This window comes from Acipenser ruthenus, chromosome 18 (assembly GCF_902713425.1).
Source record: "Acipenser ruthenus chromosome 18, fAciRut3.2 maternal haplotype, whole genome shotgun sequence".
Lineage (NCBI taxonomy): Eukaryota > Metazoa > Chordata > Actinopteri > Acipenseriformes > Acipenseridae > Acipenser > Acipenser ruthenus.
The window spans coordinates 5,030,242-5,052,003 of NC_081206.1; the positions used below are offsets into that span (position 1 = coordinate 5,030,242).

The 21,762-nt window shown below is 41.7% G+C and overlaps 2 protein-coding genes across 7 annotated transcripts; one reads left to right on the forward strand and one right to left on the reverse strand.

The window, feature by feature from the left end:
* Nucleotides 1–866: 866 nt before the first annotated feature.
* On the reverse strand, nt 867–11,337 carry LOC117431331 (glutathione hydrolase 7-like). Of its 2 annotated transcripts, none has more exons than XM_034052155.3 (16): nt 11,179–11,337; nt 10,576–10,769; nt 9,708–9,928; nt 9,171–9,322; nt 8,591–8,708; nt 8,199–8,266; nt 7,443–7,516; nt 6,616–6,809; nt 6,184–6,271; nt 5,615–5,742; nt 5,019–5,107; nt 4,623–4,775; nt 3,757–3,874; nt 3,371–3,508; nt 3,003–3,102; nt 867–2,824 (listed from the first exon to the last, which is right to left on the reverse strand). In XM_034052155.3, exons 2-16 carry the CDS (start codon nt 10,658–10,660, stop codon nt 2,661–2,663), a joined length of 1,890 nt encoding a protein of 629 aa, XP_033908046.3. In that variant the 5' UTR covers nt 10,661–10,769; nt 11,179–11,337; the 3' UTR covers nt 867–2,660. The 2 variants fall into 2 exon arrangements, with proteins under 2 accessions (XP_033908046.3, XP_033908039.3); XM_034052148.3 differs by having other exon boundaries at nt 10,444–10,769.
* A 1,143-nt stretch (nt 11,338–12,480) lies between these two features.
* Nucleotides 12,481–21,122, forward strand: LOC117403925 (ubiquitin carboxyl-terminal hydrolase CYLD-like). Of its 5 annotated transcripts, none has more exons than XM_058990946.1 (14): nt 12,481–12,566; nt 14,028–14,469; nt 14,561–14,687; nt 14,779–15,077; nt 15,338–15,506; nt 15,678–15,819; nt 16,479–16,586; nt 16,823–16,902; nt 17,137–17,203; nt 17,646–17,775; nt 18,170–18,278; nt 18,406–18,524; nt 19,253–19,457; nt 19,829–21,122. In XM_058990946.1, the coding sequence occupies exons 1-14, from the start codon at nt 12,523–12,525 to the stop codon at nt 20,002–20,004; spliced, it is 2,217 nt and encodes a 738-aa protein (XP_058846929.1). In that variant the 5' UTR covers nt 12,481–12,522; the 3' UTR covers nt 20,005–21,122. The 5 variants fall into 5 exon arrangements, with proteins under 5 accessions (XP_058846929.1, XP_058846928.1, XP_058846930.1 ...); XM_058990945.1 differs by having other exon boundaries at nt 12,482–12,566; nt 15,675–15,819; XM_058990947.1 differs by lacking the exon at nt 12,481–12,566 and adding an exon at nt 13,202–13,347 and having other exon boundaries at nt 15,675–15,819.
* Nucleotides 21,123–21,762: the final 640 nt, after the last annotated feature.

Consider the following 21,762-nt stretch of genomic DNA (forward strand, 5'->3'; position numbering starts at 1 on the left):
TGTGAGAAAACGAGTAAAGTGAAACACGATTCGACGAGAGCAAGGCCAATCACAGTAAGTGTGTATTTTGTGTCTAATTTTATTACCGTGTGTAAACTGTTGAATATTTCAATAAATACAATATGTAAACATATTATGTTGCTTGCATCAATTGTTCTAAACAGCACTGAAAAGTTTACTGTACCATGGGAAAAGCATAGCAAAGTGTATGCATAAATATTAAAAGGTAAAGATAGTAAAGGGAATCGTCGCCATTATATTATTACTCTGAAATACAGGGTGATTAGAAAGTAATATCATCAACGCACTATATCACTGATGTGGTAAACTGACTTTCTAATCACCCTGTATGGTAAAGAATGATAAAAACGAATTAATAAGTAAACACATACATAAATAAAAACAAACTGTAAAACACCGCTTCGTACCGCAAGTGTTTTTCTACCCAGGGTATGCAATGTAGGGTGTATGAGATTAAAAGGTTTTGGAGCAGCCGTATTTAGACCTGTCACTTTTTAGATCATGAGGTGTGGTCCACCCGTGTCGATTGGTTCACCTACGCGGTATTGTATACCCAGTTCCGCACATGGGGAACAGGTAGATCCCTACCTCACCACATCGTCATTTACCATGGTACACTTATCTAATGCAGTGTATAGGTACTAATAAGACTACACACTCCCATTATGAAAAGTGCGGAATACTGTGTTGTGCTGATTTATTTAGATTTTGGACGATCCCCCGCCCAAAGAAATTCTTGCGGATCTTGCAGTGCAGACGGCAGGCATCCATATCTTTTAGACGGTCAGTCGTGTATTGGCAAACGCATTGGTGATATTCATGTGCAAAAAATGATTTACAGAAACTTCTTGAATTATTTCTTACTTTATTGTAAAAACAAAAAAAAGATCTATCAGACATGAGATGAAGAATAAACATTTTAGTTTATGGCAACATAACAAACGTGTATTATATCAAAATTATAGGTCACAAAATCCATCTGTCAGTGTCAGCTTTATTCAAAACTTTAAACTTCACCCACTTACAAAGACCCATGCTGTAACACACTGTCAAATCTCTTAAACACGTTCAGTGGGATTGGTCAGCCAATGCATATCACTTCCCATGCAAGAAAGAGCAAGTGGATTATTACATTTGTCAAGGCATCAATAAGACACTGTTTTATAACCACAGTGTGGGCTATTTCACCAGGCTCTTTACATACATACTTGGCTTCAAGCCTAAAACAATGTTAAAACCTTTCTTGTAATTTGGTTCACATCTTGTGGGAGCAGGCTGTCAATATTGCGCAGTTAATATACAGTAGTATAGTATACAACCATGTTTCTCAAATGACCTGTTGTCAATGCAATAATACATTTTTTTTGTAAAACACCTGATTTTTGTCTCCAGTTTATTATTAGAAGGGCCTGGGAATTAAGATCCAGTCAGAGTTGAGAGGCGCTGCTTTTTTATTTTTTAAAAAATGGAGAAACACTTTGGTTTTATTTTATAAATAAATGAAAAAATGCTGAAGTGCGTACGTCTGTATTTTCTTTTTTCTTATACTATACATAGTATTTTTCTGCCTACAGAACAATGTATTCAGCAACTTGTATTGGCGGCAGTCTAAAACCTCCAACATCCCAACCTCTGGAAGATGCGTCACAGTTTCATAAGGATGACCACTTTTGTTTGGAAAAGTATCCAAATCCCACAAGAAGCCACCACCACCCAAACCTACCACCACCACCCAAACCTACCACAACTACAATTCTTGTCTTTTCCTCCACATGCCGCACTACACAGTTTGTTAATCTATGACCTTAATGCTTTTCCATTCATACAATCCTGTATCTTGGATAAAATTAAAAATAAAACAGTTTTGATAAATAAGCAGCAGTGTGGAGTAGTGGTTAGGGCTCTGGACTCTTGACCGGAGGGTCATGGGTTCAATCCCCGGTGGGGACACTGCTGCTGTACCCTTGAGCAAGGTACTTTACCTAGATTGCTCCAGTAAAAACCCAACTGTATAAATGGGTAATTGTATGTAAAAATAATGTGATATCTTGTAAGTCGCCCTGGATAAGGGCGTCTGCTAAGAAATAAATTATTATTATTATTATAAGCAGCTAAAAGAATGACTACATCCTTGGATTTTTCCTTTGTTTCTGATTGGTGGAAACGTATCATACAAGCGACTTCCTGTCTAGACAAAGACTGGTGTATACATTTACTATACATACCTTTGGGCTGAATAGAATATAAAGCAGGAAACGACACTGACCTGCCAAAAAAAAAATAACCCCTTCCTGTGTTCATCATATTCCAAACACTGCGATGTTCATGTTTAAATATGGTTTGTTTAGCAGCTCTATGTTCACATCATTACATCCTGATTCTCAGCAGTACTTGGATAATCCCACATTACTAGGGGTCTGGCAGGGTCTAGTTTATTTCCAGTGGTATTTACAGCTCAGCGAGTGCTCAGACTACACAAGACTTTATATTGGTGTGCGACATGCCTTTGTAATGCAGGTTGTGTAGATAACTTGCAGTAAAATACAGAAATGTGCACAGCTGTTCACAATAAATAAGAGCAACCCACCCACCCCGATCCGGGTAGTGCTTACTCCCCCTCGCCCGCAATCTCTGCCTTGCTAGGATGTCGTGGCAACGGTCGCATCCTCACTCCGGGGATCTTTGACTCCTATGATGAGGTCGTTTGTTCTCCTGGTGCCCTCGACCAATGACAGCACGTCTACCCTCTTGACATCGTGACCCTTGGCCTCTAGGAACCCAATATCTTCCTCTAGAAATTCATCTGAGAGACAGAACACAAGATATGCTTCTATTATTCATACTGAATTATTACTGCTGCTTTTCTCTCCATTCTCAAATCAGCAAAGCAACTTACGTAGAGAAGCCTAACGCCACACAAAGGGGAGGTGAATAGCACGGCATGATAAATGACAGATCAGCTGTAAATGCACAGTACTCACTGTCCACTTGAATGACGCTGGGCTCCAGCTGCGGGTGGAGCCTTCCTAGAGACAAGCTGTCACTCAGGTTCTTGTGGAAAGACAAGACGTTTAACAAAACCTGCAAGATAGAAAAGACTGTTTGAGAAACGCATAAATCAGCCTGCGCTGTGAAGCTCAGTGAAACATGGGACATGAAGGCTTTCTCTAAAATGACCCCGACACCTGACAATGCAGTGTTCCTCAACCCGGAGGATCAAGGTATGTAGATGCATGCTGCGGTTAGTTTGAATACAATGACGTCAGCTCTAACAATTGAAGGAGGCTGGCTGCAGCTGGCTCTTTAAGCACTTGGGGATACAGTAATGAGGGTGCAGGGCGTGACTGACCTGGGCAATGCTACTGAGGGCTCGTTCCCCACTGGAGCCCCCCAGGGTAAGGTAGGTCCCACACAGGCCGTGGGTCGGCCGCACCACCGTAGGGAGGAGGAAGGACGCGGGCCTCTTCCCTGGCTGGATGCTGTTCCGCTGCAACAGAAACACACCAGAGGACGTCTAAGAAGCAAAGCAGGGCAATACAAATTCACACTAAAAATAAGAGAGGCAATGCAACAATGTGGCAGCCGAAGACAAATGCAGATGGGCAGTTGGCTGTACTACATCCAGATAATCCACTGCCCATGTGCCAAAGCAATGGCATCAGATGAACATATAAACAAGCGGTATCTCAAAGAGCTGATCAGATTAAAGGATTGTCCGTGTAGAGGTGGTCCTACCGGTGAGGGGGGCATGGAGCTCTCTGTTTTGTTTTGCCAGGAGAAGTCAAGCATCTGGCTGTTTAGGAGAATCCCAGATGAAGTTAAAATCCCGCTGCCAAATGGACGGTTCAGGGAGCTGGAAGAAGCAACAAACACATTTACAATTCTAAACACTAGCGAGGGCACTCAGAACACATGAGGAACACAAATGTAAAGTTGCAATGAAAGTTTGATCTTTTCATGAAAGTTTCCCACAGTATTTTTGCATGACATTTTTGCAGTTTTAATGCGCATTTGCCATAGTTTACCGTCAATTGCCATTAATATGCTTTACCATACCTTGCTATTCTTTACAATGTTTACCTATGCTTTCACTGTGCTTTATTACACATTGCTATGCAACCATTTTATAAGGGAATTAGCCAACAAAATAAAAAATAAATAAAACGTAAAAATAAGAAGAGACATGTGAAATGTCTCATTCTTGTACTGGACAGAGAGCTATCTACATAAATATTTCCGATCTGTGATGCAGAAATCGTGCAGCTCTATGCAGTGTGTGTTCAATCACTCACCAGAAGCAAACTAAACCGGCTGCCAGGTTCCTAAATGCAGTGCAGCAGGCAGTGCGTCAATAAGGCAAGCATTTGCTGCATTTAGTTTTAAGTGATTAAAAAATATATATATGTATATTTACACTATTCTTTCAGAAATAGGAATTTCAACGGGGAACTACATATTACACAGCAATGGGTACATTGCATGGGAAATCAAGAGAACTATGAAAAAAAATACAGCCTTAATGATCGCTTTTGTTACTGTTCTTATCAATTCTTTTTTAAAATCGCCATTGTTCAGAGATGCAAGGTGAAAGTTTCCAGTACCTCATGACTGAGACAGTAAAGTCGTCCGGTCCCATGACCACAACCTGGCTGCTGGAGGGCCCGGACTCCTGGGAATAGAAGGGGGTGTAGTGCCCAGGAGGGAAGGCCTGGGAATCACTGATACTCTGGCGCAGTATTCCGGCCTCCGATTTACTAGAAGGGAGGAAATGCGTATTTATGAAGAAAATGAAACAAAACTCTTAATAGCTCTCTGTGTAGTAAGAAGAAACTAAAAACTGCTCATTGCAGTAATGGAGGGATGGATGGACGGATGGATGAAGTGGGAAAACTAATCCACACAGTATATACACACACACACACACACACACACACACACACAACCAAACCATTACAAAAATGAAATCTGCTTAATCCACTGGTGTAGCACCAACCTACTTTAACATCTCCTGCACTGCATTCAAAACTGTTGAATCAAAGACGGGGTCTCCAAGGCTGCTTGCCAGGGCTAAAGCAATCTTCAGGGACTAAAACATAAAACAGAGCAAAGAAAACAAGAAAATGGCAGATTATAGATTGTAATATGATGTGAAGACCATCCATTTGTTAAGCAGGAGCCCAACATCACCTCTAGAGGCCTGATTCTATCAATTCTGGAGGTCTAGGCCTATAGAGAACACAAAACAACAGAACCTCCACAACATCTGAGAGGCAATGCAGGTAAACAACTTTTGGGAAAACAGGAAAATAACAGCCGAACTTTGGTCTGGAGTGAGCTACACGTATGAAATTAAAAAAAAAAAAAAATAGGACTGCGGTATTCATAAAGCTTTAACTATTTAAAGAATAAAATACAGTCTGATATTCATTACACTGTAACAGACTGTAAACAGCAGTTCTGTGAATACAGCTCCACTGTCTTCCTATTCCAGGGTACACTTAATACTGCACTTCCTCTTGCCAGAGAAGAACATGACAGAAAAATGCAGGCAAGGAGAACACGCTTGCGCCAGCTCTGAGTGTGCATGCAGTACCTCTGCAATCCAGTGGTAGGTGCTGTTTCTGGGGACCTGGCTGGTGATGTTGAAGCCCTCCAAGATATTGAGGGCTGCAATTAAGGCAGCACCAGCGTGGGGTGGAGGAGGGGCCAGGATCTGGTGACCTGCAAAGGCCATTAAAAGAGGAGCGGGTTACAACACACAACAGTATATTATATATATATATATATATATATATATTTTTTTTTTCTCTCAAAACCCGTCTATACTACAGCACATCTAAAACCACAACAATTACTGCACTTGACATAAACATTTTGAAATATTGAGAGCATGTAATTCAGTACAGCAGATCTGTATAAAATGAAACAATTTATTAAACTCAAATAAAAAATCCTCAGTATCATGATCGGAGCGCTAGCAGACACAGTAAGAGAGACAAACTTAGTGCTGCCAACAAATAAAATACATACTGTGGATCTAACACTCGGAGACAACAAATATATTTGAGTAGGTAACTTGGAAGTTACAGCCAGGTCCTATTATCACTGTTTAACACATCATCACTGAACCTGGCAGTGTGTTCTGATCAGTGAAATATTTACCCTGGTAAACACCCTCCAGCGGCTTCTCAATGACCACACTGTAGTTACTGAAATCCTCCTCTTGCAGGACTCCTCCTCTCTCGCGTGCCTGTGAGATATTAAACAAGCATTACATAAGCATGCAAGCTGGCAATGGCAGGCATGACTCACTAAGTGAATCGATTCTTTATTGTGTGCATTTGCTGCGGACCTACTGAATGAGGAGGTTTATCTTTCAGTTCCACACTGAAATATCGTAGTAAACTCTTATAAGGGTAATACAGTCTTCAAAGCTTTTTAAACTCCAAACAGTTCCTTGAAAATATTCCAGGTGAAAACTCTGTGGAGATTATATTCCAAAAGGGTGTATTTCAGAATATCTAACCCTTCTATAGTGATCCAATGTTTAAACCTTACTGGCAAGGTAAGGGGATCTCTCAACACGGTACTTGCCTCGGCTACCATTTCCTGTGTGAGATTACTGCTGTAAAACGCGGCCACTCCTTCGGTTCCAACTGAATCCAAGATGTCCGCCAGGTCCAAGCGCCTCATGAGCGAGCCAGGAAGCACACGCTGTCCTTCTGGCATAAAGATCTCCCGGAAAGAGTCTGACACATTCTGCTCCTTCATTTTAGAGACTGCTTCAGCTAGACAGTAAGGATACAAGACAGTAAAGACTGGCACTGTGCTGAATCTCAATGCCAAAATCAATAGAAAATCGATCTTTCCCTTGCAGCTACACAACGTCAAATCAGTATACAACGCTACAAAATATTCAAGCATCTGACGACAGTTTCACAAAGCACTTCTAACACTCAGCAGTATTGAAATACTGTGATACAGAACTGTGTTTCAGGAAAGAATGGTATACCAGGGATAGAAATAAGACTTCCATTGCATAGCAGTTTGATCCATTCCTGGTATTACTATGAGTTTACCGAGACTCATCTGAGCTTGTTACCTATACACTGTGGCTAATCAAGCTTCTAGTAAAACCTGGAATGGGTGAAACTGCTATGCAGTAAGAGTCTTATTCCTGTATATGGCAGTTATAAAGAAGAAAAAAAGCTCAGCTAGTCGATTAAAAGATACATTATTCTGATTTAGCTGGATTTGGTTCTTTGTCAAAGTAACCACAAGTTTCTGATCCTTGCTATGCTTTTAAAAAAACCTAATTGCACAACCAGTTTACATAAGCTACAGGACTCAGCAAAGTGGGGTACAGAACTTCAGAAACTGGGCATATGATTTTCAATATAGAAAACAGGTGCTTTCCTCACCTAGATCGTGAGTGACGTTAAATCCACCTCGAGCAACTTCTGCTGTCAGTGATAGCACGTCGGCCCAGGGCATTCTGAAGAGAAAACACAGATCACTTACAGGAAGATAATACACATTTGTTCTCCAATTAAAAGTATTTCACATCGGGCTCTTATCGTCAAACACACATTGTGAAATTCACCAAAGCTGGTAATGTTCTTGGATTAGTGCAATTATTTCTTAACATACAGGTATAATAATTAAGAGGGTTTATATCTGGAGAACTCCATATTTCATAATTAAAACATACATTATGAAAGGAAGTAGGCCATTATTGGTTCCTCATAACAAGCAGCATGTTGATAGCTTCATTGGAATACAGTGTATGAAACTGTCCATCTGCACCTAGCAAGCAGCCAGTTCAGTCCAACAGATCTGCAGCAAACGGGCTGTTGTAAAATATTCTCCATGCAGAGGATGACGAATGTGTGTAGCAGTGAATACATCAAATTCTGAGAGAAAATCATTTAGAACCATTGTCTTTTTAAACAAAAAACCAAAAACACATTTTTTAGGTTTCATTTTAGAGTGGTCATTGTAACCTGACTCCTTCAGGAGGACAGAGTACAGCTGTACAAGCAACGTGGAAACATAAGCACATTCATAAAGGTTGCATCAAAGTAAGGCATTGCAAAGTACCCATGGGAAAAAGCACGTGATCTTGGATTAACAAAATAAACGCGGTCTAGTGGAGCAATGCATCTGCGATGACTTACTTTCCATACAGCTGATGCGCTTGGTGCATCCCTCTGAGCATGCCCGGCACACCCACCAACAGACCTGGCTGGAACACAAAGCAGGAAGTTGTGAACTCAGGGAGGGGCTGGCAGTGTACCCGACTGTCAATCAACACAGGTAACGCTTTGTTCTCAGACATACAGTCTTAAACCTCAGTGATGAAGACATTAGTTAAAGCGGCTGTCAGCACACCGGATATTTTCTTACAGTTTTATTTCACAATTTATGATTTAAAGTGTTTATAGTTGTTTCTCAAGCCACTGAACACAATTTATAGAACAACTTCAAACAGGGATTAAATCATCTTTTTGTTTACAGTTCATTTCAGATTCAGTCTGTGCAATCAATCCAATAAGGGCTTTGCTTTTACTTTTTCCTCCAGGTTCTGCTGAAGCATCTCCTCCTGGATGGCAGAGGGCGCTGTCTCCCGGAAGTCAATCACACGGCTTTTGTTGTTTCGGATGTCATGAACCAGCATCAATCCACCGCTACCGAGGGGGAAAAAAAAGAAGTAGGCTGTAATAATCAGTGTCATGATGGATTCTTCTTACTAGATCATTTTTAAAAGCAGCCATGCTACATCAAAAACAGAGAATTTCATGGTTAATTGGTTCATCTCTTACAAGGATCCTTAGAAAATGTCGCTGTTTTACACAATATGTTCAGGCAGTGGAGGTGCTGCATACCATTTTAACTGACCACATTTTTCTTTACACATTAACAGATATGGAGTGAGATTATGGACTTTTTGCCTATACCTCTCTGTGCTGTACACGGCTTATCTATGCTTTACTTATTTTGTTTTGCCTTTACTGTGGGAAACTTCTGTAAGGGAGGTCCCATGAGACGGCAGAGGTCTCTGGGCAATGCAGTCTCTATTGCAGTGAAGTGTTTCTGCCCACACCTGTCCAACTCTCTTGGACTGGTTGACCCAGGGCGGTGGTACTCACCCTCCAATGCCTGAGGCGTGTGGGTTGATGATTCCAGTACACAACGCTGCGGCAATGGCTGCGTCCACAGAGGAGCCCTGCCTCTTCAGCACCTCCACCCCCAGCGAGGAGCAGCGTCCCACATCGGTCACCACGGCCCCCTGGGTAAAGATCTGCACAGAGGAACATGCCCCTCACTCATAAACGTTTACCACTGTAGCTTTACACTTTCCCCATGCTTATACTACGAACTTGCTATGGATTACCACTTACCATACCCCTCTGGGATTTAGCATGCTTTCACTATGATGTAGCACACATTGCTATGCTTTTACTATACATAAAGCAGGGTCACATTTATATTGTTCGGTGACATATTTTAAAATGAATTTCTCCTCCCCTTGTCAGACAAAAAGGACATGCTAATGAGAGCACTTCAGAAGGGAGTTGTTTTGGTTATGTTCTTTTAAATGGTTTCTCCTCTGTTAAGGAGGCAAGTTTTGCAGACGCATGACCCTGCGTCGTCTGAGGCTGTTCTTGTGACGGTGGTTGAGTTACCTGAGGGTCCCCGAAGTAGATCTGCATGATGAGGGCCACGGTGACCCCGGTGGCGAACGTCAGGCAGGCGGTGATGATGATGGTGAGTCCATCATGCTGGCAGCTGCAGTCCCCCGCCAGCGGGTCCCGGTGCGTCTCCCGCAGGGGGGACACGTCCTGACTGCCCAGCTCTGATGAGGGCAGGCGCTGCAGCCGGGCAGACTTGAGGAACAGGTCTGGGTCTGGAGAGGAGAGGCAGGGTTAAGGATTCATAACAGCATCTCAGAATCTATTACTGTTACCTACAGATAGGTATACAGTACACAGCACCTGCACAAATTATGGCAACAACAACAAATGCCTTACAGCAAGAAGAGGTGGGGGTTGCCCATTTTTGCTCACTCAGACTCCTTACTTACTAAATACCCTGGTATCTCTGAACAGATAACCTCCTCCTCTTTAAAAATATGATAGTACAATGATACTATGAAATGCTCTTTTACTAGGCAAGCTGTACCAACTGGGGATGGGGATTTTGTTGCAGATAACTTCGTTCAGACTATTTTCTCACTAAATATCTTGGTATGCCTGAATACAAAATGGTCTCCTGTTTAAAGGATTTTAATGAGCAACTAGTCTCACAAGTTCAGTGGTACCCTAAATGTGATTAACTTACCACGTGATGCATTTGTGTGTCTTTTTTTTATCTGTAATTTTGATTAATTTACACTGACGCCAATATGAAAACCAGGTTTACCCGTATCCTGCTCGCTGAGGAAGGCATCCTCATCTTTGCGGGTCCGGAGGTTGTTCTCTGCAGAGACGGCATCGTCCTCGGGGAGGCGAGGGAAGCTCGTGATGCTCATGTAATCTACTGGGGAGTACGCACCCAGTGTCGTCTCGTGCCTCACGTCCTTCTCCGTCATGCCTGCATTCAAGCTCCCCGCTCCTGAGTCACTGGCTGGCATGTACATCCAAACACCGCGTGTTGCACCAGCAATGCAGAATAAACCCACAGCAATGTACACCTCCTCCTCTGAATAAGATGCTTTCTAGACCTGGCCAAGCAGACATGTAATCCGCCTGTAAAATAAAATGCATTTATATAAACACAAATGGAGAATTACATACCAAGATTTGAAGATGCGGTCTTGAAAACCCATACAATGAATACGTTACAAAATGTAAAGATGTTATGTGAAATTAAAATAACTGACGTAGGTAAACAGACTCATTTTATGAGTAGATTCTTCTCTTAGTAGGTTATTGTCGGAATTTAGGAGGTGCGCAATATGCATAGATTAGAGTTCGCTTGTAAAAATCAGAATGCATTTTGAGTGTGGTTCTACGAATTAAAAGGCGGAAACACTACAGCATTCATTTTCAGTAGCCTGCTGCATAACCACTGACTGACGCATTGTGCAAAAAAAAAAAAAAAAAAAAAACACCTGCAAAATAAAACAAATCAAAAATCAAAACAGACACTGCTTACCTACGAAAGACAAATGCCCGGTTTTCAGTATTATCAGATGGCTTTTTAATGAAACGCTGTTTTGAATGTTTCCAAGGTGCTTTTAGAGGTGCAGCGGACAAGCACCACAAAACCTTTCAGAATCAGCTGACATCACAAAGAATGTGATGTCACTGTTTTAAAGGGGCAGGAGGCAACTCGTAATCCCATTGGAGAGGAAAGGCATGACTGGACAACTGAAACGGGCGACCCATGATCTGGATTTCAGTCTTGACGCCTCTGTGTTGAGTTTGCTGGGTCTTGGTCCTGTGACTGAAGCTCACTGTTCAGTAGTACACACTGGAGTGTTGGATTATTACATTAAATAATTATTAAAATGCCAAAGATAGGGACATAAAATGCATTAATGCATTTCTGTCTGTAAAATATGAGGGAAAAATAATATTTAATTGATTTAATTGAAGGCTGCATTTATAATCCGCTGCTATTTAGACCAGTTAAGTAAAGCAGGTAGACCTGTAGGTTTATATATATATATATATATATATATATATATATATATATATATATATATATATATATATATATATACGGATATGACTGGTTTCCATTATATATATAATGGAAACCAGTTATATCCGTATAAAAAAAAAAAACTGAATTTCAGAGCTGCAGGAAAGTTTCCTTGTTGTAAAAGTAACACAGAAACGTAAGGTTCATGAGGGTTAAACTGTGTGTCCCTACAGATCAGGAATTAGGTGGAGCTTGGTGCCAAACAGATTTCTAAAAACTAGTCAGATGGACAAAACAGGTAATACCAGTTGGCCGTGGGGCCTATTCTTATTATTTAGCAGACGCCTTTATCCAAGGCAACTTACAGAAACTAGGGTGTGTGAACTATGCATCAGCTGCAGAGTCACTTACAAATACGTCTCACCCGAAAGACGGAGCACAAGGAGGTTAAGTGACTTGCTCAGGGTCACACAATGAGTCAGTGACTGAGCCAGGATTTGAACCAGGGACCTCCTGGTTACAAGCCCTTTTCTTTAACCACTGGACCACACAACCTTCTATTCTACTGTAGGATCTTATTTAACACAGGGTTTCATACTGTCTTGTGATTTTCATTCCAAGTGAGTTTCTCAATTACTTAATTAAACCCTTAATTGAACTCATATTAATTAGACCTTTTTAATTGTTCTCGGCTCCTAAAAAGTTGTCGATTTCAAATAAAATTGTATGGTTAACTTGAAATCTCCAACTGTTTAAAAGCTGACAACAATTAAAAAGGTCTAATTTTAAGCTAATGAATAGTTCAGGGTTCAATTAAGTAATTGAGAACTCATTTGGAGTGAAAACCAGAAGATGCCGCGAAGACCAGTATTGGGAAACTCTGTTCTGACACTCCTGTGAGATTTAAACAAATTCCAATCCGAAAGTCGTTAAGATTTTAAATCTGAGAAAAAGCAAATTAACTGAACTCGCTTTAAAATTTTAACAAGGAGATGCATTTTTTAAAAAATATATATATATATTATTTTTACAACAATTAAACTGAATATTGGTTTCAGTCATATCTTGTTTCACAATCAACTCCTTTCCAAGAGTTTACTTAAGAAACGGAGTCGGCTCAATATAACTTTAAATGGACACGTCACGTGACCAAAAATAAACCTGTAAAACGAAGAGCCCTAGCATATATTCCATATCTTCATATATCATGTATGGTTCAAACCAGTGTATAAGATATGTGTCTAATGGTCCATGTACCATATGTATAATATGTATAAAACGTGATATTTCATTATGTTTTATTTTGGCTACAGAATTTAGATGGCAAATCTAAAAAAAAAACTGCATTATTGCCTATTGACAATGATATCATATGTATATTTACAATTAACACCTCATAAAAGCGACGGGCATCTTTAACTTAAGGCTTTACGGTACAGTTTGTACATATTACTGGATGGAAAAGTCTAATTTAGAGAGTGGACAGCGGGGGCTGATTTTCTTTATATTAGGTGCTGGTATTTCATCGATGATCCCTTAGATTAGTGTAACTTGTCTCTTTCCGTACAAAGCAACGTGAGCGTAATCATAACTTCCTGAATTCGTGGGAGTGTGTGTATCTGCGGTAAATAAATTAAGAACGCAATGTAATTTTTTTTCAAAGTAATAACAAATACGGTACGTAAAAAACTTAAACCGCTCGATTTTCTGTACACACAGCTAACCCAATCGTATGTGTTGAAGTCGGGTGATTTGAGTTTGTGTTATCACAGCTGAGCGTGGTACTATTGATTCATTAAACGACTTAATGTGCTGAGCTGAGGTTCTGTGAAAACTGCGGTACCGATATGCCATTGCGTACCCCAAAACATAAAAGTGTCTTAAGTTAACTTTTAGTTTTTACCTATCCCTGTGTTGGTGTTTTTGCTTTTGCTTTCGGTTTACATAAACATAAACTACAGACGGAAAAAAAAAAATGCGCATCAAGTTTTTCTGAAAATACTCTCAGTAATTGCAACCGAGCTTCAGATATGAGAACCGCACAGTCGTTTGTTGCAGTCAATTTTCTACATATAATCTACAAGAAGATTGTTACTATCTCCAGTACGCCTCTTCCAAGTAACGCAAATACTTACATTAAATAAAAATAAAAACTCGTCGAAGCACAGACAGGTAAAGGTATATTTACAACGAAAACCCTCGGAATTCGAAAAGCAGAACCAAAAAACACTTAGAAATGATTACAGACAGCATAAAATAGTATGGCAAAATAAAAACCAACATGTAATTACAATGACAGGCTTTTTTATAGAGAGAATCGTAGGTCTCATTTGATGTACCGCCCCTTGGTTTTACAGGTTGCAACCTTGGGACTCGCAGATGATGGAGAAGAGGTTCTTCATCATCACCAGAAAGCAGACAAAATCTGGGCGCAAGTCCATTGACAAAGGCACCGTGGGGTGTGTGGAGAAGGAAACCGAGGACGAGTTTATAGGCACGCTGATTAACTACAGTGCAAAACAGGGATGTAGCCTGAAGAAGGACAACCTCCAGCTGATCAGCAGGCATGAAGCCCAGCTGTTGATCTTTATAGACAACCTTGCGAAGCGACTGGAGCTGCTGCAGAATAGGAAACTGTTCTCTGCGATCAGTGCCCTGCAGGAGAATGATTTGGTGGTGGTGAGACACAACAATGTGGAGACGCCAGGCGTGGTAAAGCGACTGGTAGAGAAGTGGAAAAAGGGGAGCAACGGGTTGGATGTCTTTAAATCCATGGCATTTGAGGTTGAATTGCTGCAGGTAGGTACAGGGGGGACAGATTTGCAATGTGTATCTAAAGATGTTAAAAACAAACAGACAATATTTGTTAGGTTTTTTTCATCCCTTTTAGGAAGCTGAGCACAGATATTCTCAAAGCAGAGGCTTGGCTTATCCAGTATTCAACGCAGGGGAAATACTTCAAGTTAGTTCGGTTGACCGGCCCAAACCAACCTTCAAGGCAGATGAGCATAAGGGAGGTAAGCATCTCTCCCTGAAAGCCTAATAGTACCTGCCATGCATGTGATCAGTAGTAAATCATATGGAACATCTGTCTGCCCTGTCCTTTAGCTCAGAAGCAGAGGGACCTCGGGCGGCAGAACTCCGACTCGAATGCTGTGCCCCAGAGATGTCAAGCTCCAGAGAGGCCTGGTCCCCCAGCAGCACTCAGCCCCACTGCTGCAGTGGAGAACGGGGGGCTGAAGCGGGTGGTATCGGGGGGCTCTCTCGGATCAGCGTTGCAGACTGCACCTTTGGAGCTGGGCTCTCTGACGGAGCTGCAAGCTAGCAACGGGGCTACCGTGCACGGAGTGGTCAGGTGGATCGGAGTCCCAGAGGGCAAGTCTGAACACTGGGCCGGGGTCGAGCTGGTGAGTGGCGAGTGTGGCTACTGTTGAGTTTTTTGATACTGCTGTGTTATAAAACTACAAGGAAAATGATTATATTATGTCAAGTAGACCAACATTTTAATTTTCAGTAATATAAATTGCTTCTCTATGATTGTTGTTTCTTACCTGTTCACTCCATTCTAATGCTAAAATGATGAGCGAAAATCCACTTTTCCCACCCCACCTGTTAAAGCATTCGTAGTTGCTGAGGAGGATGTCTGTCTGTCTGTCTGCCTGTGCAGGATTACGAACTGAAGGACTGTTTAGACGGACAGCTTGGGGGGCAGCGGTACTTCAACTGTGACAGGAACAAGGGCATGTTTGTGAAGCTCAGGGACCTCAGACCAGACAGCAGGTTCCTCCCAGCGCCCTCCTACATGGAACCCCCCTGCTACCCTGAGCCTCAGGCAGGTGAGACCATGTCCACTTGAGCTATAGCGAACCTGCACTGTGTTACTCTCTGTCTGAGAAGATGCTACATTTCAACATACTCATCAGTGTGAATTGAATTAAAAGAACAAGTTAGCAGTATTCGCTGTGATGTACTGTATTAGACGGCTCTTGGTTTATCCTCTCTAGCAGCAGAGAGACGCTTTGAGGCGGATAGTAGGAATGAGGATGCCCCTCCCATTCCTGAGTCTTCGGCCCTGCAGCTCCTGGAAGGGAGAATGAAGGGGATTCAAGGACACTACAACTCCTGCTACCTCGATTCAGCACTCTTCAGGTGAAGCTGCCCTTAGAAGCCACTGGACTCTGTCAATTGACTCCACATAGATTACCAGCGATTATCCCACTAGCTTGGATAGTACTAGACATAAGCCTGGCTTTTCCTGCTTGACGTGAAGGGTCTTCTTGCAATTATATGTAAATGAAGATATTGCTAATTTTATTTGTGTATTCATTTATCAGGCAACCAATCAACCAACTGTGATGAAACACAATAGTGCCATTCTTTGTAAAAGTTTTTGAGAGTATTTGAATATTCTTATTACTTGTGCATGACTTTTTGCTGGTGATTTGCTGTATCTTGGGAACCAGAATATACAAGTATTTATTGTGCACAGAGATGTGTTACAATACGCTACAATAACAGAATCATTTGTGTAGGATGGGTATGTCAAATAAGTTTTCTATTTTTGTTGCTTCATAGGTGCTTTTGAAAAAAAAGGGCACGTCCTTTTCTTTCTGCTTTTCTTTTTTTGTCAGGATAGGTTTGTGCCGATGTGGATAAATGCAGTTTAGTAAAAGCTGGTTATACCTACAGACATAATAAATGCAGCTCAAGTGCTCTGTAGCATAGGTCGACCAGCCCACAGTCTGTCTACATTTTCCCCTCTCAGATCGCTGCCTGGTGCCTCACTCCTCTACCTCTTCTCTCTTCAGCTTGTTCAGTTTCTCTTCGGCTCTCGACAGCGTGCTGCACTGTCCTGTTGTGTCTGAGGAGCTGATCCAAAGCGTGCTGAGGAGGGACATCGTGAACCGGCTGCGGAGGTGAGCAGGACAGGAGGGATCGGATACCTAGATCGCTATACACACATACACAGAAACTCATCTTTAACAGCAGCGTTATTACCCTCTCCTGACCCGTGTGGTGTCATTAAGAGCTCTCTCCTTGCTTAAATATGACCATGGTCAGGTCTAACAGGTAATGTGCCCTGCATGGGGTTGAACTGTGTGGGTGTCTCTCTGATTGCGTTGACGCTGCTAGTGTCCTGTTGTGTTCACAGACAGGGGTTTGTTCCAGCAGAGAACGTCATGAAACTACGCCAGCTGCTGGGCTGCGACTCCTTCACCTTTGAGGAGAAAGGTAACTCTGTCCACTATACCTGGGTTTGATTTCCTGAGCTGTGTGCAAGAAGAGAAGGTGTAGAGTTAAAGGGGGAAGTGTAATGGGAGAAAAATGTACCGTTTGTGATTAACATTGATTTAAACCTTGTGTGTGAGCTTTCTTAACACAGCGTTAGTGGGGCAGCCCATTGAAAACACTATGTGTGAAAGGAGGCAGGTCCATGTGAACCGTCTGCTTGGTTCTACCTTTCAGACCCAGAGGAGTTCCTCAGTGTCTTGCTGCACCAGGTCCTGTCTGTGGATCCCCTGCTGAAGATAAGGTACAGTACATAGCCTTGTAACATTTCATCTCAAGGTTGAGGACAGTGTCCGCTATTCCAGGTTTTACTTTATGCCTTCTTTTTCTTACATTTCGCAATGGGAGTCTGTCAAAACAGAAAGAAAATATATAGTTTAAATCCCACTCAAAACAGCAGATCAGTCTAGTACTGTACTATAGGAAAGATGATTGACTGAATCCCCACCACATTTGGAAGCCTAGTCGAAATTTAAACTCCACCATGCCGGGCTACTGATACGGTCCGAAGAGGCATGTGCAGCTGATTCTAATGACGCGGTGTCTGTGTGTTGATTCTAATGACGCGGTGTCTGTGTGTTGATTCTAACGACGCGGTGTCTGTGTGTTGATTCTAATGACGCGGTGTCTGTGTGTTGATTATAATGACGCAGTGTCTGTGTGTTGCTGCTGTTTGCTGGCTGCAGGTCGAATGAGAAGACTCAGGACTGCTACAGTTACCAGATCATCCTGGAGCGGGAGGAAGCGGTGAGCGTGCCCAGTGTTCAGCTGCTGCTGGAGCGGTCCTTCCTGTCATGTGACCTGAAGTTTGAAGAGGTCCGTATTGAAGCCACAGTGCCCTCTTATTGCGTCTGTGTTAAAGAGAGTTTGATCAGCCTGAGATATACTAAACCTGCATGCTTTGTAGCAGTAACAGTCCTCTGAATACAACTGCTAAATAATAATGCTTTTAATAGTAGTACTACTATGACTGCTTCTAATAATAATAATAATAATAATATGACTGTATATATGCACACAAAAATAGGGCTCAGACTCCTATGTCTGGATAGCTATGAACAGCTCCATGAACTGCAATAGAATCGAAGCTGTATTTTGTGATTGAATACCCCTCTGTAAATCCTTAGGCAGTGGGCATATTATTTAAAGCTCTTTTACAGATTGGTTAAAGGGAACAAATGCACAGAACTGATGGTTTTGTTTATTCCAGATCCCATCGTGCTTAATAATCCAGATGCCCAGGTTCGGAAAGAAGTTCAAAATGTTTCCTAAGATCATTCCTTCCACTGAGCTGGATCTCACTGACCTGCTGTATAACAGTAAGTGAAGTGCAGACAGGCTTCCAGGCGTCTGGTACTGCGACGTAGCTGAGTTTCAATTGTACAGTGCAGTGTTTGCAGTCCGCTGTAAGGTCCTTTGTGATGAAAGTTTCCCTCTTGTCCACAGCCCCTCGAGAGTGTTTTCTCTGTGGAGCGGTGGCAGAGCTGGAGTGTTACCAGTGTCTGAGAGACCCCAGACTCACACCAGGGATGATCAAACAGTTTTGCCGGCCGTGTGACAAACAGGTGCAGGATAAGGGGGCTGATCACTCTGTTGGTGTCTTCATTTGAATGGTTTAAGACGTTAAAGCAAGATCTGCGTTAATTCCAACTGCGCAGCGCGTCCTGCAGGATTTGTGGTTGGAATAGCATGGAGGTGTTATCCATTGGAGCAGCCCAAGGGATATAAAAAACTCTACCAATGTTCAATAGCTTTGATTACGTAGCTCTTTTTTCTAAATGTCTAGGAGTGTGTTCACTTGCATTCTGGTTAATATGTACTATAATTAATTTGTATAGAAATGTTTCCTCATATAAAAACTGCTTTACAATTTGCCCCATCACAGCAGTGACTCGAGATGGCAATGTAAGACGGTGTCTCCGATTCATACAGTGTGGCACCCGAGAGATCATAACAAAGCTAGGAATTCAGGGATGGAAATAAGACTCCCGTTGCGTAGCAGTTTGAACCATCCCTGGTTTTACTATGAGTTTAGTCAGACACACCTGAGCTTGTTACCTATACACTGCAGATAATCAAGCTTGTATTAACACCTGGAATGGGAGAAACTGCTATGCAATAGGAGTCTTATTCCCATCCCTGATTGAACTGATGTATTCTTAACATAACCTCTATCATTATTTATTTGAAAGTGAGACGGTGAAGCTTGACTGTGAGCCTCTATTTATGTGCAGTAGCCCTCTTCTTTCTTTATTGTGGTGCAAAGTGTCTGAACCCTTCTCTGTGTTGTCAGGTCCACTCTCACAGGCAGCGGCAGGATCACCAGCCCCGGGAGATCTCCCTGCCCCGGGACTTCCCCGCCAGCACCCCCGTGCCCAGGCAGAAGATGGAGCTCTTTGCTGTGCTGTGTATTGAAACCAGTCACTACGTCTCCTTCGTCAAATACGGACCAGGGAGAAACTCCTGGCTCTTTTTCGACAGCATGGCTGACCGTAGTGGTAGGTGAAGCTAGACTATCACTCACTGTTTTAATTCAAAGCTTCTGTCAAGGTTCTTGCATTAACTAGTTACCATTTAAGCCACTTCCTTACAAGATTTTGATAGCTTGAGAGGATCTTTTTTCAGTGTAATAAACCTAACTTGCTTTCTTACCACAAGGTAACATTATAAACTATAGAATCCTTAGCAGTATAAGCCTTGGTAATTCATGGACTATCATAGTGTAAAAAACTACGTTTTCTGTCTGCCATCAGCTAGTGAAAACACTCCATTTAAAAATGCCCTACTCCCAGAACTGAATGCTATGATCAGTGTTATGTGCAGTAAATAATATTGATTTTTTCAATCTACCTTCATTTCTCCCCGGTAGGAGATGAAAACATCCCTGAGATTAAGGCCTGTCCACAAGTGGGAGAGTTCTTGTCGCAGTCTGAAGAAGGTCCTGTGCAAGTGGAGCTGGAATGCACGGACGTGTTTGTAAAGAGACTGTTGTGTGACTCCTACATGTTCATGTACCAGTGTCCAGCGTTGTTTCTGTACAGATAGCACGGCTTCACAGCCTCAGAAGCACTTTATACACAATGTACATACACACTGGCGGTTTTTTTTCTCAATGCATTGTTTAATACTACATTAATTTGCAATACTACATCAAGGTCCCAGCAATGGCCAGCACTAGTTAAAAGCTTATCAGATCTGCTTGGACTCTAGCCTAGCCCTCCATCCTCAGCCTTTGTGGTTGTTATAAACGTTTTGAGATCATTTAGGACATAGGTTAGGGTATCCTAACACTGAGAACAGTTTAATGGTTGACAATAAAGTTACTTAAATTATATGAGGTGTTATGCGCTAGGAATAAATTTAGACTGGGGTAAATCATGGAGATCAAATTAGATGCATCCCTTATAAAAGTTTCCCATAGTAAAAGCATAGCAAAGTGTAATAAAGCACAATAAAGCAAAGGAAGGTATGGTAACACATATTACAAGCCATGGTAATCTATGGTAAATGCATAGCATAACCATGAGAAGGCATGATAAATATGCCATGCAAAAATACTATGGTAAACTTTTATAAGAAATAATCTGTACCTGAATTGATAAATATTCTAACATGATGAAGAGGTAACTAAGTATTACATATGTCTTAATATATATTTACGATTCTATATTTTTATTAGCTCAGTTGATTTACACCATCTCATTCAACTTTGGGCTTATTTTGTGTTTTTTTTGTAAATCAACCCGTTTGTGCTGTCCCCTTGCAAGGGTTCCAATTAAAATGGAATGAATGTACAGTAAATGTAGATCTCAGAAAAATATCGCTACTGCTTGTCTCTTTAATTCTTGTTCTGCATCATCATGGTATCGGCTCCGATTGCCAGCAGTGTTGAGATAGGTGACTTTTCTGTTACGTTATGCAATAAAGCATCTACTGTATGTAAATGGTGCCCCATAAGTTCGGCATCATAGGCAATATGTTATACCAATTAGGATGTTCTCTGTTAAATCGGATGGCCACACCCTGTTGACTATCTTCACCACATGAAAATTATCTAAGTCCCTTCCTCTGGTTAATGACCATTGAAATGAATAGAGAGACAACCAACAATATGAATTACACCTAGTATGCCCGGCTTATGGGAGATCCTGTATATAAAACAATTTGAACACAGTGTACATATTTATATATATATATAGATAAAGGTCATACCTGTAAAGATTTGATACAAACAATAACCATGCTGCACAAGCCACAATATGGCCTCACCCATTCATGATTTGCTTTTCCACTTGTGTCTGTTTGATGCGATCCCAACCAAGAACCGATCCACCACAATTAAACCGTCAGGCTTACGAAGGCACTACACCAAAATAAAGATGAAAGACGAGGTCATTGCTGTAAGGCAGTTTCCAGGGGGGAGCACTGTGCGTGTGCCTGTAAGGGTAAACAAGCATACTTTATACAAAGCCTGTTTATAAATGGACAGCCCATGGCAAAATATAGATTGCCTTCCTGGTCTTCTAAACATCTGATGTGGCGCCCCTTTCCTTTTGGATGCAAAAAAGCAAACATGCAATTACTACAGTCAAATAACAGGGGATGCCAAATACTGAGGCCAAAAAGTATTCACCTTTAACTGGTTTACAGTGCAAGGGGATGGAGATCAAAAACGTATACACTGACTGGTCCACTTCTTGCCCTAATTTAACTAATTCAATACAATCAGCTGTAGATAGTCGAGGTTGTGTGCCAATCAGGTTCTGCAACCATGAGTTTACTGTGAGTTTAACAAGGTACACT